General features: G+C 39.1%; 1 protein-coding gene across 1 annotated transcript in view; it reads right to left on the reverse strand.

Annotated features, from left to right (window-relative positions):
* tsnare1 (T-SNARE Domain Containing 1) overlaps positions 1-15,839 on the reverse strand; it is a 134,051-nt gene that overhangs the window by 68,901 nt on the left and 49,311 nt on the right. Inside the window, exon 7 of the mRNA XM_027277193.1 lies at positions 11,903-12,058. Coding sequence (XP_027132994.1) covers positions 11,903-12,058 — 156 coding nt within the window. The remainder of the gene's footprint in view (positions 1-11,902; positions 12,059-15,839) is intronic.

Here is a 15,839-nt window from a genome sequence, read left to right on the forward strand (position 1 = left end):
GTTTCCTAATCTTAACTAAATTTAAGCAGATACCAGAGTCTGGATGTACATTTGCCAGGGACTGTGTTACAGAAGTTTTACAGTTGTTGTATCAGTGCAAATGAAAATATGGAACACAAGCTGTTTTGTGTTTTAGACAGTAACTTGTTGTGTCTCAGGTGCAGACTGGTTTAGGGAGAAACCATCACAGTCGCGTCAACTGTGATTTTCACAGCGTTCAGTGACGTATCAACTCTCCACAGGCACATTAGTCATCATTTGTTGTCAACGCTTGTCATTTTAAGTCCCTTTTGTTCCTGCTGCATACCGGTAAATCCATATCCTGGACTACTATGTGCCATGCAGCTCAGCGCAACTCTGTACTCACAATAAACACTGAATATAGATCAGTCTGCAGCCTTAGATGAACTCAAGTTGAACAAAGCAAGATTTTTATGTAAGAATTACGACATTTTATCAGCTCAAACCTCAGTGAACAGGGACGAGTGTTCTAACTCATTTAGATGCTGTGGATACATACAAGTACACTACACTTGGATTCTGATGGTAACAGACGAGAAAACCTCAACACAGGGAAGCATTGAGTCAAAACAAAATACTCACCGTCTCCTTAACAACAGCAAGATAGCAGCAAGCGCTCCATCCTGAGAAACATGGACCTCTTCATCATCTCCACCCCCTCACAACATATGAAGCAGCCCTGTGGACCTGTGATGTAGCTCACGATTTATGATTTCTGATATATAAACCCTCCTGCATAACACATTTAAAAGTTACCTCAACTCACCTGCACCTTTTACATCTAGTTATAGTTCCCTACACGGTATGTACAGTCTGTGCTTCAGTGAGGAGGCCTGTGGCTTTCACATTTAATAAAAACTGACATATTGAATTAACCTTCTGTACTGCAGGTGCCGGGTCATCACTCTGCAACCTGAGACATGGGAAGATGTCTAACCTCTGTTTTGCCTGGTAATGTGTACATTTTCATATTTTAACTCCACATATCCAGAACCAGTCGGGCACCAACTTTGGCACCACAATAGCTTGAACACTTCAGATTTAACAGGGATGGTGGAAAGTAATTGCATTAAAAACCACAAAAAAGGCCACAGAGATTGAGATGGATGGTTTTCGACGATGCCAAGCAAGACTTCAATGTACATATTATGAAATTAATAAACAAAACTAAAGTAAGTTTAAATCTTCATGCCCCCTATGGCCTGTCGAGAGCTGCCCAGAAGCGCCCTGTAGAAACGCTTTTCATTACATTAATTTCCCTGGTCACACTTACCAATATCAAAATTAATGACATTATTTACAGAACATTACATCCTGAAAAAATAATAGTGATTGTTTTGGAACAACAGGGCCTTCAATTTACCACCAGCATACCAATATTTATGACAGATTACTAAATCAACTCATCATCACTGATATGCACCTGAAAATCTCTTTTCCACAGAAACATGTAAATTATCAGAAAGTTTAAAGTGGTAATGTCAGAAGTCAAAGTCACTGAAGGCTTCTGAGGGGAACATATGGAACAGAAACTGGATCAGTTATATCCAAAGCGTGCCTGCTTCCAAAAGTGGCTACGCCTTCAGGAGATAAATATAGTTCCCTCAGAGATATCAGAATCAGAATTACTTTAATAATCCCAGGAGAAAATTATTTAAAGGGACTTCATTATTGATGAAGAATTTGCTGAATGAAGGATGTAAAAGTTTTGTCAGAAGAAGGCTGTCTTGTAGTGGTCTCAGAGGACGAGGAGCAGTTTGGGTGTGGACTAACAAATATAAGCATTACACAGCGGACGACTGGAAGAAGAAAGACAAATGCCAAGTGCCAAGAGATTTCTTGCAGCAACAGACGGGTGTATGTAAGTAGATGAACAGGAGAGGGAATAATTCCACAGTGTATGTGGACAGATGCACTGAACTGACTTTACCCTGAAGAAGGAAAAGCAGAACTCCATTCTTCAGAGAAGAACTCATACAGCAGCAGAACAATGACCGCAAACACACCTCAACACAAGTTTTGCATGAAGTACTTGAAGACCAAAGAAGACGTTCAAACTGACCTCAACCCCAGTGAATATTTATGAGGGCACTGAGCATTCTGGGACATCACAAGAAGCTCTTTGGAACATTGTCAAGTCATGCCGTGATAACACAGGTACAAAGTGTGGAGTCCATGCCGGCTCGAATGCCTGCTGTCATTCAAGCCAAAGGGCGACAAAACAAACATTTTTTCACAGATTTAGCTTTTCACTCACATTGTCATTTGTAATGAAAACTCATTTAAAATGAAAGTATCTTGATTAGTGGTCTGAATGTTTGTTTGATTTTATTTTTAGTAAGTACATTCTGCTGTGCATCTCTCAAAGTCAACCTTTAGGTCACTTTTTGTGTTATTTCACACTGTGAACATTTAATCTGGCAAACATCGGCTGGAAATCAAAGTAAACCAGCTACTGGAGACCAATCAGAAAACTGTGGGGTGTGCTGACTATTTGATTGTTGATAAGATTCAAATATTGTTTCAAATGAAATGAAGAGGAGATTAATATTCTAATCACATTGTTTATTGTTCACTTAGTTCGGTTCAATATCTGATTTCTTGGATAAAGTTGAAGGCATTAACGAACGAGGATGCCTGCCTGTTATTCCAGTTTGAAAATGAGGCAGCCTAGTGAGTGGCATGTTGGTCCAATCAAGCAAGTAAATAAGTTATAGCTACTAATAATACTTTGTAATCATGCAGATTATAAGACACAAAGTTATGTAAAGATATGGATGATCAAAGTGGCTCGGGCAGAGGACAAATAAGTTCATCTGCTGTTCTCTCTCATGCTCAGTCATTCCCCCTCCCCCCACGACATACTCACTCTCTTTGATAAGTGTGCTTAATGCTGATATGAAATTCTCCCCACATCTACCCGAGCCCAAAGGCATCGGGCAACAGGACACAGTGTCACTGCCACAGCAGAAAAACCGTTAAGCAGATTTACTCGCACGCTTACTGGTGAGAAAAGGGGGGAGGTAAAAAAATGATGACATTTTTCCCACACCGACCGCATGAGAGACATCTCTTTTTTTGCCCTCTCTGAATAAATGGTTTATAAATGTAAAATCATGTTTTCTCTCTGGCAGTAGCCCAAGGACCTAACACCCCTGAATTCGGAGCAGCAGGGCCTGAAGGGCAGCGAGGAGACAGAGCTGAAAATATTCGAGACAGAGGTTAACGTCTGCTGAGGATCAACCTGCTTCCTCTTCTGTGGTTTCAAAATATCAAGGATGGAGACAACAAACGACATTCATTCCTGTTAGTATTAATGAAGAGCTCTCTGCACTTGTTCTTTTTGACACTCGAGTCGTGCGCTTAATGCATTTTAATAATTTAGACTACGTGGTAATAATCTGACCCGGCAGATGTTTGGTGGCAGGAAGGAAAATGGAAATAATGCAGGACAATTGATCACTTTAATGTTACATGTGGTATTCTGACATTAGACTAGCATGTTCAAATTGTTTTGCCCTCTATTACATAAGACAGCCAGTATCATACGTTTTTTCCCTTTGAAATCATGCTCTTTGTGAAAGATAGAAATTTATGAGTAATGGCAAGAATTCATCAGTCTTTAACCCTTAGATGCACAAGTGACTGGATCCTACACTCTTCCATAAGTGGGTCAAAAATGACCCGTGTTAGAATCAATGTATTTTTATACAACTTCTGTCATTTTGATTAAAAATAATCATTTGTATTATATTTTGTATTATATTCAACAAAGAACGAATAATGGAGGATAACCCTAGAATTTACCAGCACATACAAGCTTTTTGCAAATGCAGCACCAACCTCTGAATAAAACTGTTGCATCTGTTGAGCATTGTCCCATTACATCACAGTCGAGTGATTTAGACTAACTTACAACAAGTGCTTTCAGCCTCTGCTGAAAGAAAAGTCATTGATTTTTGTAGTGTTTGATTTCATCAGTCAGTACAAGAGATGGACATGAACACACAAAGCTAATGCTTAATCTAATAAAGAAACAGACACAACGTCAAATGTTTTATAAAGTTGCAATTCTTTTTCCTACTGTACAGTTCATCATGTTTAAGGCAGTCATGCCTGATTAAAGCTTTATATTTTTCTAAAACTAAACAAGAATTTTAACTGTATATTTTAAATTTAAGAATCAAATAGGGAAAAAAAAGCTAATTGATGGTATTTACGGTATAAGTTGCAGTTGGTAAAAAAGAGAAAAGTCACTTTCAGTGATTTCAGTATTCACTTTGTTATATTTGAGTTTTAATTTAATTAAACCTCTGTCCTCTGTGTTCTTACATTGTCTGTGAAATAAAGGTAATAATGTTCTCAACTTAAAAAACTGTAAGTGACTTATCTTTTATTAAACAAGTTTGTACACCAAAACTTTTGCATCTACTTCAATTAAATTTCACCAAAGTGGCAGAGCTCATTAGCAGGATATGTTAATATTGTTTGCATGATTGCACCGGCAGCAATTTCACTATATATTAGAAAAACTTCACCTGCTGTGTCGATTATTTTCTTGTCTGCGTCTGATTTTTGCAGGAATGATAAACTGTAAGAGAAAACCGATGGTGTGAACAGTGTCACTCATTAGGAGCCTCAAGCCTGCATTAGCTAATCTTTAGTGGATAATCGAGTTTGAGTGGTATATCAGCATTTGGATTTCACACAAGGATGATATTCTCATTATCTTGAGAGAGCCAGCAAGTACGTGATCTGCCATCATACAATTAGCTTCAGTGTGTAAAGAGAGAGAAATCAATACGGTAATAATAAATGCTAATAAACCACTTTAGGCTAAGGGCAGAAAAGTCTTATTGTTTTTCTACTGGACTGATTTTTCTAGTGGTGTTTCCCACTATACCTGTCTCCACTCAAGGGTAAACTCTGTGGACAGATTGTCCTGAGTATACATTTGTAGGACAGACACGCTTTGCTGTGGGCATTTTTTTCCCCCTCTTTCCACCGGGCCAGGTGTTGTATTCAGATTCCCCTTGAAAGCTGTCCTCTGTGATGCCGAGCTTTCTTTTTTTTTTTTTATAAATTCAGTTTTGATGAAATGATCTCCAGTGCCAAAGCATATAAAGTGCAGCTGGGAGCTGACACTCTTAACGGGGGATTGGAATGTGCACGGGCTGGGTACTAATATTTTGACTTCCATCTCTTGTCAGAACATGTGGAATAATATATCGATACTCAAGGACGACATGTACTTACTAGGTCCTTAGGGAGCTCAAAGATGTCCAGGGCTCTGTTTTTTAAATATGGTTTAACTTATGCAGCCTCCAACAACAATTATTATTATTTTTTTTTTTTTTAATTATTTTTATTCTAATCCACCTAATGTATCCCAAAACACTGTTTGAGGATTGATTTGTTCATCTTGGAGGAAGTTTGCAGTTAAAATTCAAATTATACGGTTGTGATATTGATTCATTGCTATGACTCTGTGGCTACATGCAGCTTCAGATTATTTAATATAAAGTTCAAGAACCACTTTAGTGTTTTTATATGCAAACTATTTTTAAATGAAATGCAAAACTGGTCATTGGTCTGAAACCAACCATGAATCTTTAGTTAGTAATCTTTAAGAGTTTAGCTCATAGCAGGATTAGATTTAGGCATTTAGCAGTCTTAACTTTCACCGAATCCAAAAATGGGTAAGGACATGGAACGGAGGCAGAAAGTAAAAGTGATGGCACCAACCTGTTACTCTAAGTGATCATGGCCATAATTCTACATACCTTTAAGCCTTAATATCATTTGAACAGGTGAGTTGTATATAAATTCACCCTCAGTACAGTTGTCATGAACGGGGAAATTAGCTACAGAGACCAAAACTGTTTTTTGTACCAGGCTGTAAACATGTTTATTTCTGCTGTGAAGTTGGACATTTGGACATGGGGACTTATGGAGACTGACTCACTTCTGGAGCCAGCTTCAAGTGGAAGTTTGAGGTAGTGCAGTTTTTGGGAAACTGTTGGCTTCATTTGCCAGCCATGAAGGTTGTCTGTTTCTGCTTCAGAACTGGATCTCCATGGATCTTTAGCGGTCCTAGCTGGTGTTGCAGCTGATGTGTCATTCTTTGCGTGTAAATATAGATTTTTGCATATATAAATTCTTTCCATTAATACAGAATTACAAAAGGCACTACATGTGCAATATTCATGCTTCAGCACACAGGACGAGGACAGTTATGTGGGTTACGTGAAAGGCGTCTCTGACTGTGAGTGTATTATTTTTATTATTGCATTCTAGCACTGACCCCGCACCTTGTCTACACGGGTCATGTTGAGAAAGTAGGACAACGATCACAGCTGCAGTCCTCCGCCAGCATAAGGTCATAGGTACAAGTGTAAAGTCTGAGCTGATATTTGTGGACACATGAAAAAAAACAAGGCTCAAAGGCACATCCGGTGTCCAGTGGATGCAAAAGGGAAGAATAACAACTGCTCACACAGTTGTCCACACACAAAAAACTAGTACTGGTCTTAGAGAGGGCGTTAGAAAAACCCAACAGTGGTGTATACATGAGTGTAGAAAGGCTTTATAAACCCCAAAGAGACTAACGTTACTTACAGTCAGTGCACAATGACTTGCCACCCCAGCTGCAGCCAGGAAGCCTTGGCAGAGTTCACACACAGCATCCAGTCTCTGAGGAGAAATTAACCTTAGAACCACATCAAACTGTTTCCTGCGAGAGAGAGAGGGGCTGATAACGATGACAGACGCTGGGATCTTTTGGTCCTCTGGGAGGAGAGCAGTGAAGAAAAGTGAGGTGTGTTGGGACTCACAACAAACACTGCTGATTTAGTGGTATGAAGGGATGGCAGGAACCGAGGCGAGGAGGGTGGTATGGAGGTGAAAAAGCACATTGTCAGATACCATCACTCTTCCTAAAGGAACAACGTCAAAGCCCCTCAGCACCTGCCTGAGCGCTGACTATGACATTTATCCATGCTGCTATGACTAAAGCGCAGACCAGGCGACCCTGTCTGAGCACCAATCCTCTGACTGGCCCATCTCGGCGGCTGCACTGAAATGAAGCTGTCATTCGTGCTGCCGCTCTTTCACTGCGTGTCACTCTGAGGGGAGAGATTGATGCTCTTCCTTTTTTTCACTGCTATTCAGCACGGCTCCTGTGGTGGGATTAGCTGATTTGAAATGTTGATGAAGTTCAGACAGCTCCAACTGGGCATAGAGATACATCTTCATTATGCTGCAAAGTGCTCCTAAAACATTATCATTAGTCTTCAAACCACTGGATGGCAAGCTGCAGCCCAGAGCTGGACTGCAACATACAGGCTTGTCATTTTAAAGGCAGACTGCTGCACCACATGTCAGGTTCCCTGTCTGTTCTGATTCAGCCATATGGTTCTGAGATGGGTGATGAAGTTTTACAATATATCTTCAGAAGTTTTACTACTTGATTTTGCACAAGCGACATGTTCGATAAACCCCACACATCGGGAGTGCTGTCGAGATGGCACACATCAAAATTAGTGTCCACAAGAAAGCGAGTGGAACATCAGGGCACACACCATGACACATCAATCCTTTAAGCACATGCCTCAGCCTCATGTGACGCTTCAGACAGCCACATCTGGCTTCCTCATTACACCTGTAATCACTCAGTAAATGATCACTGATTTCACATACCCGGTCTTCTAGAAATCACTTTGATATGATATTGATTTGTTTTCCCAATTACATTTTTGATGAAACACAGTTGCTGCCTCGATTATGTTCCCTGACAACGTTCTTTTTTGTATATTTATGTTCTGCACAAAAGTCGGAAGAGGCAGAGGCAGTCGGGTGGATGTTAGACATAAACAGAGCTTTGACTTTGACTCCAGAGGTGGGGTTTGCGTCCTGAGTCTGGAATGCTTTTTTCCAAGTCCAAATCTCTTATAGTAATGAGTTCTATCATCTGCTGCATGCCATCTGGTCTGCTTAGCTAATTCTAAGGAATTCAAATCACGTCCTGTGTTATCATCACTTCTTTATCAAGCATACAGTATCAGCTTTGATTAGTGGTGTCTGATGATATTGCAAAGACATGAAATAAACACACAATTAAAGCACTCCTTTAAAGTTATTAACCATATGAACTCAGAGCTACAGTACAGACCATGTAACCAACACACCATGAATATGGATTAACGTTACTCAAAGTAACTATTGCTCACATTAGTAGGTCTGTGACAATAACTGCAAACAGTTAGAGTACAGCCATATTGTATTACACTGAGTCTCCAACCAATGATATCTTGTAGATGATATCTAGCCTCCCAAGCTGAGTGTAACAATAACCAAAAAAGCATGTACAGTAATGTTATGTGGTCAATAAATAATGTAATCGGTCTGTGGCCATTAATCTGATTTTTCTCTTGGTTTAATAGCAAATGTTGGCAATTGAATGTGGATGATTGCGTTACAGGAACAATTATTGTCATAGCGAAGCCAGCATGTGAACATACATTTTTTCAAAATATTCAGCGAACACCAATCTAATCAACTTAACCTCCTTTAGCCACAAAGCTAACGTAACAAGCTAACGTAACTCAGCTGATGCTGAGCTTAATGCATGTGCTAATCATCTATTCAGTTCAGTTTTATTTATAAAGCACCAAATCATAACAGAAGTTACCTCATTAGACTTTCCATATAGAGCAGTTATAGACTGTACTGTTTATAATGTTATTTACAGAGACCCAACAATTCCCACTGTGAGCATGCAGTTGGCAACATTGGCAAAGACAAACCTCCTTAAAGTGGCATAAAACAGCTCAAGCAGAGCCAGGCTCATGATAGACGGCCATCTGCCATGACCAAGGCGAATCTAGGTCTAGCGGTCTAGATGTGTAATGACTGTCCAAACTTTCTACTCAATCACTTGGTTGGTGTGAGGCGGTTTCTTGATACGTTTCCATAAAAACAGGAATCACAGGTTTGACATTCTTTGGGTGATGTTCCCATTTATTGAATACTGATACTTACATTTTATGACTTTGACAATATGTGGTGTTCTTTCTTGTCTTGCAGGATAAACGGTAAGAATTGTGTCATCCATCTACCTACTAACTCAAAACTAACTTAAAATATAATAAAATAAAATAAAATAACTCCAACAATAGGCAACTGCTTGCTACCCACGTGAGCTGTTTTTAACCTGTTTCTGCTGCCCCTGAGTAGCCAAACATTCAGTTTATTCACTGTTCAAGTCTATAAATAACCAAAATGGAACTGTAATTCCCTGTTTCAGTAAAACTTTCAGTTAAATGACTTTGGAACAGCACTCAGCCTGGTCATACAGCAGGCCATCAGAAATAAATCCCATCCATCTGAAATGTGAATGCCATTAAAAATGATTTTACAGCTTTTAACAAAATGATGTGGTCTTTCATGATGTTTCAAAAGTTAAGTCTGGAAACATTATGATTCCATACACACTTTACCCAGGTAAAGGAACAAACAAGTCTATATAAGCACCTAGGTAATTGGGTAGCATTTAATATCCTGCAGCAGCATAGGGGTACTGTGACAAATACTAATAAGCTTTTGGAGGTGGGAGAAGAAGACGGAGCCTGTCTGCATTTCTAGTTACTAACTTGGCATGTGCTGGTCTCCTGGGAGGCAATATCTGAAGAAAACAAATAACTAGTTTGTTTCTCTTTTTTTTTTCCTTCTTTATATTTGAGTGTTTTAAATTCAGGTGTTTCCTATTTCAGACACCCGACTGCTACAAGACAATATAGATTTATGCACATGGAAGTAAAAGTTTTCATTTTTCATCTAACACAAGGAAAAATCAGTTTAGTAAATCTGGCGAGAGATTATCTGTAAACAGGCTTATAAAAGCAAGGGTGCTGGTTTGGATTTTGTCGGCTGGCTCAGAATACATGGGTGGGAAAAGTGAACCATGAGTGGCAAATGTTTGGCTCCTGGGTGTGAGTGTACTGTGAGTGTTTACCATAAAATGGTGTCCCTCTGCAGATATATTTCACACAAGAAAATTAGATTATTAACAGCAAGAAAATAATGTTGCCTAGCTCGTGGGCACATACCCGGGAGAGCTGGAAAGCCTTAATCGCTACAAAACAGATATCTGCAAATGAATGCAAACTCTGTAGGCAAGAACGTTTCCATTTGCAGTGCTGACCGATCATGTTTAGCTTGGTTGCATACAGGTAAACAGACTGGAGAGCAAAAGAGGTGAAATAGCACCTACAGCACCAACACCTGACATTTTCCTCAGGAGTTGATGGAGACCAAAACAGAGTTTAAAGGAGAGTAAATACTGGACAGTCAACAGATGGACACAAACAGGACCCGGTAAATGCCAATAAGGAACTGCTTGCTACCCATATGAACATACAAGGTGATATTATGAAGAAGGAAACTGCAAACATAGACTGTAGTTTAAAGCATGGTTGAAGAATAGCTGGACAGCCTATAATACACTATACTTAAACCAGAAGAAATAGTGCATCTGTTACAGAATATTTTCAGAGGCACATTTAGTGCTCTAGTGACTATTTGGGGCAGCAGGACGGTGTATGTGGGACTGAATGATCAATACACATAGTATGATCAATTGTGGTAATTTTCTTAAGCAACTCATAACGTTCTGGTTGGAAACTACCATTAGCCCGATGAAGCTATTTTCTCCTGATTCAAAGTCATTTCATATTGACCATTTGCCATGAATCAGACTAAAATATTTTTTGTTTTTGTCCTATAATATTTTCGTATAATACACACTGAGGCACACATTGTGCAGTATAATCAGTATGGCAATATAGATGTTTGACAAATCATCCCTGCTTTATTAACATAACCCATCACAGGTTTTCTTGTTCACATTCAGTGATTTTATGAAAGGAGCTAGAACCTGTCTTTATCTCCAATATGAACAATATGTAAATTTCAGGTGTAGCTTTCAACCAGCAGCACTTACAGTTATAGTCAATCTGTGAAATGTTGCTGAAATGATGCAATGCAAGAGGTCTGCTGTTATGTATGAATATTAACCTGAGGCCAGGTGCTATAAGAATTTTTAAGAAGAACCCTTAAATAAAAAGGGACTGGATTCAAAATATCAAAGTTTAAGTTGAATTTAATATTCAAGAAGGAGCGTTTAACAGTGCAACACACAAGAGGGTTACATGGAAAAGGTTCCCTGAGGAGCTCTAACAATAGGTTCTTATACATTGTTCAAAAATGGGCTGTCTCTGACACCTCCCCTCTGATACAGATAACATCATAACATTCCTTTAGTTGTTTTACTGCTCAGTAATGAGCACTCTATTTTACATCCACATGGTACTCCCGTAGTCTGTCTCTCCTGTCCTTATACCACAAATTTATAATTGTCCCTCCCTACCAGCCTCAGTAAATCAGAGGCCAACTAAGGGAGGTATGCGAGACATACAAAGAACAGGACAGACACACACTATCTGTATGAGTTAAGACATCTGCACCCCAGTATAATCCTAATTTTTATAACACCAGGGACCTGAGGCCCAGTGACACATCCAGGATCATCAGAACCTGAATCAAGCACAGCCTGCACTGACCGTGACAATTGTTGCTGTATTGCTTTGCAGTTTCATTTATTTTGTAAGAAGTGTGGTGCAATTACAGACAAGATGCCCTTAGGCAAGGCTTCTAATCTCCGGCTGCTCCTGTGGAGCAACTCATTGGCTTCCAACAGGACACTAGAGTTTTTCTAGTCAGTGATTGTACTGGACAACTGTGTGATATCTGATATGATGAATTCAATTTTTCAAAAGGACATGAAATGGCTAAAAAAAAAAAAAGCTGGACTCAATGCTCTTACTTCAATCTGCAGCAGGGCTTCCTCTCTTTGACGAAGCACCTCCACGTCCTCCTCACTGATCTCAGACAGGAAAGCCTGAGCACCTCCCTCCGAGCCTACTGCATCTCCAAACAGTGGACCCTCCTCAATCTGTTCAGTGGACGGGGTCTGAGGACTCTGTGGAGCACACATGCCAGCACAAAAACATTAGATTCTATAGTGTTGTTAAAATGGTAATAGATACAGCAAAAACAGTGAACACTGCTGATCTGATGCCAGTGCTTCAGCTACCAGTACCCTCAACCATACAGTAAAAGACTGCTGCTATTCATCTATTTAATCTCATATATTTTGTTAACAGATACAGGTGTATAATTCAGGAAACTCAGATACTAGTAAAATTCATTTCCGCGTCATGTTCCCAGGTGTCATTTCTGTGGTCGCCACGGTCACATACCGAGCTCTGGCAGCCAGTTGTAAAGAGTTCAATGATCATGATCAGCTCAGGGCAGGTGGCAAAGTGCAGCAGCACTCCTTCATGAGAGCTGCAGCCACCCTCTCTCAATGATGCTTTGGTGCTGACATTGAAAACACTGGAGGCGGCTCTCACTGTGAAAATACCTTAATAGAGTAGCTGATGTAGTAGCAACAGTATTACAACTACTACAGGCACCAGTAGCAATACAATAGCAACAGCAGCAGCAGATTGAGTAGCAACAATAGCAGTAGTAATATGGAATCAGACCTGAGACCTGCAACAATAAACCTGGACCATACCAAACATGATAAATGCCTAAATGTGAAGTCATTCAGACCAGGCCCTGAATCGATTACCAGAGGCGGTCACAGTTAAGGAAAAGAAGACTTGTTCATCACTTCTAAATACTGACTATTTACTTATTCAAATTCAGTCAAACTGCATACATGATCCAGTGGTGGACAAACTACTGTTCATGGACTCTTTTTAATGAAAATACTCAAGGTATTAGTAGTTAGCTTTACTGGCTTTACTACAACCTGGGTAGAGTGGGTCTACCTCCGTTCACTAATCAGATGATCAATGGTTCGATCCCCAGGCTCCTACAAGTCTGCATGCTCCTTGAGCAAGATGCTGAACCCCAGCACCATCTGTGTATGAATGGTTAGCTCCCAAAAACTAATGAGCAGTTGGCACTTTGCGTGTGAATGAGATATGTATTGTAAAAGCAATACGAGTGGTGATACAGTCCATTTACAAAGCTTATAGAGCCAGAGACTGCCTGTGAGCATGTGTGAATGTAAGACGCCTCTAGGATTCGTAAATTTAGTTGCAATTTGCACACAATTAATGTGTAAAACATGATGACCTGCATGTTCATAGTGCTTGCAAAGCCCCTAAATACTCATTCCAAACAAGCCATTTCTCTTCTATGAAAATGATCAATGTTCTTCTATAAGTTTCTAAAAGAAAACAGAGCTGTAGCCACCACAGCAATGAGTGAAAGAGTTCACATTTTACATTAAATATCAAACTAATGTTTAAAACAACGTGAAGCTCAAACATGTTTATTTAAAAAAAAACAGACATTTCAATGAAGCTGAATGTCTGTTACACTCTGAATGTTGCAAAAAGAAGCAGAGGAAAGGAACTACACATGTACTCAGAGAAAGACCTGGATGCCTTTTTTGCATTGCTAATGTATTCCACCGCGTGGCTGACTGAACAGCTAATTCATGATAGAGCGGCCTGTGTGGGTCAGAGCACAAGGACCAACCTGAGCTGAGTCACAGCGCTCCGTCTCCCGGACGCAATCTGACTCATTACTCCACAACAAGCTCTGCAACATCATGCTCACTCCTCCACACACATACTGGAATACATTAGTACTTTTCACAGATAGAACTCTCAAGACAATCACTCTGACACCTCATTGCACAAGTTCACATGCTGATAGAAAGTTTTCTCGGGTTTCAACACTGATGACGTGAATTCAAAGATGTGGGTGGAAAGCAGTCAATAGCACTGGCACTGATCTGCAAAATCTTTGTCTAATGCATAAGTATGGCATTCCCAACGTCAGGACACCTCTCATCACCTGCTATCCACGAGCTGAAAATGCCTTTCTCTTCATCTACTGCAGAAAATAGACCTGCTGTTCCTACGACACATTTCATACCAGATGTTGCAGCAGTTTCACCAAATTGTTCTCCCACAATGTACTCACTGATTAGTGAACTTGCTGCTATGCATTGAGGGAAGTTAGAGTTATATAATGTACCATCCTGCAAGCCACCCCCAAAGCCCTTTACCTCTAACGCTAGCAGTATAAAAGGCCTTGATAATATGCCTTCAGAGAGGCATAAAACCTTAATACATTGAATTCTCCCCTCGCTAAAAAAGATGGATTTTAGAGGCTCTTTGAGAGCAGAATGGTTCCTGACAGAATTGTTACTGTCCAACCACTTGAAGCTGGAAATGATTTTCCATTCAGTTCAGCAGAAAGGTGGTGTTCAAGATGGTGCTTGTCAGTCAAATGTGTTCAAACCTCCACCCTACTGAAGTACTATTGAACAAGACCTAGAGGTGGTGTTTGGTGCTGAGCTGAACACAACTTTCTCTTTGTAATGGTGATCATATGCTATACAGGTATTAATAAAACGAAATAGTCTAAAAACAGAGAACACAACGTGCTACTGTTTTCTAATTTTGCTGTCTGCACACCAACAGCACTTTCAGTAATAAGTTTAGCAGATGCTAAAACTGGAAACACAAACGCATTGCTGAATCATATTTATGACCTCCATGCTTTATCGTCTTCACAGCCTCTCACTCACACTGCTGTCTCATTTACACAGATCATTTGGTGACCGACTGAGGGGCGGGTAAACAAAATGTTCCCTGTCACTTTTAATGTGACAGAGAACAGTGGCTAACTTTAGTTTAATTCCCATGAATTTGAATCAATCTTGCATCTTGAATGCATTCACTAGTAGTTTGTTTTAAGATTGTATAGCTATATATATCATAGACACGTGATGTGAGTACGGAAATGGGCAGTTGAGTTTGAAGGACATTGAGCAATGTAACAAAATTAGAGAATATAAATGATTTGATGTTTGTTTTTGAAGGCCATTATTATAGTTGTCAGGAGAGATCAATGAATTGTTAAAATACGTTGTTTGTGTTTAAACTGCGTTTAAAGAAAACATGACATGTTTACTGAGATGAGGCTTATTCTTGTCATAATATCATATAAAAGATAGACAGCTCTGATCCTGGATCTGTCAGCAAGGCAAATGAATCTGGAAACACAACACATTTTCTAAGAATATCAACGTATAATGTGTCTTATTGATTATGTATACAGAATGTTCAACAAAGGAGACGTTACTTTAAATTTTGTTTAGATAACAAAATATCTATGATATAACCCTAACCCTAACCCTAACTTTTATTCATTTTACGTGAAACATTCATAAAAGATGAATAAACTCTAGTTTTTTGTGTCTCTTATGTCTATTTATTGTCATTCATACCATTTGGTGTTTTTTTACATTTAGATTATTTATCAATTTCAATGGACAGTAAAAATATAGAAAAGTTTTTTGCATAATTTATGGATAAGGAAGGAATCCACCCTTAGACCGTTTTGACAACAGGGTTGTGATGTGAACAGGTTGCCAAACAAAAAGTGTAGAATAAATAAATATATATATATCATAATTCAACTGTTAAAAACTAGAAATTTATGGAAATTTTAATGGAGGTTTTGCAGAGAAACATTTTCTCTGAATCTTACAAACATCTTCAGTCTATTTTTTTATAAAATGAGCCAAATATTTGAAAAATCCCCAAATAAATGTAGTATTTTTTTTCTGACCAAAAAAGAGAAATGATTATTTTGTCATTATTTGAATTATTTAATAATGTTTTCTATCTAATCTTTTTTTTTTTTTTTAGTTTTTACAGTGTGCATTA

Source organism: Larimichthys crocea, unplaced genomic scaffold, assembly GCF_000972845.2.
Source record: "Larimichthys crocea isolate SSNF unplaced genomic scaffold, L_crocea_2.0 scaffold88, whole genome shotgun sequence".
In the NCBI taxonomy this organism is placed as follows: domain Eukaryota; kingdom Metazoa; phylum Chordata; class Actinopteri; family Sciaenidae; genus Larimichthys; species Larimichthys crocea.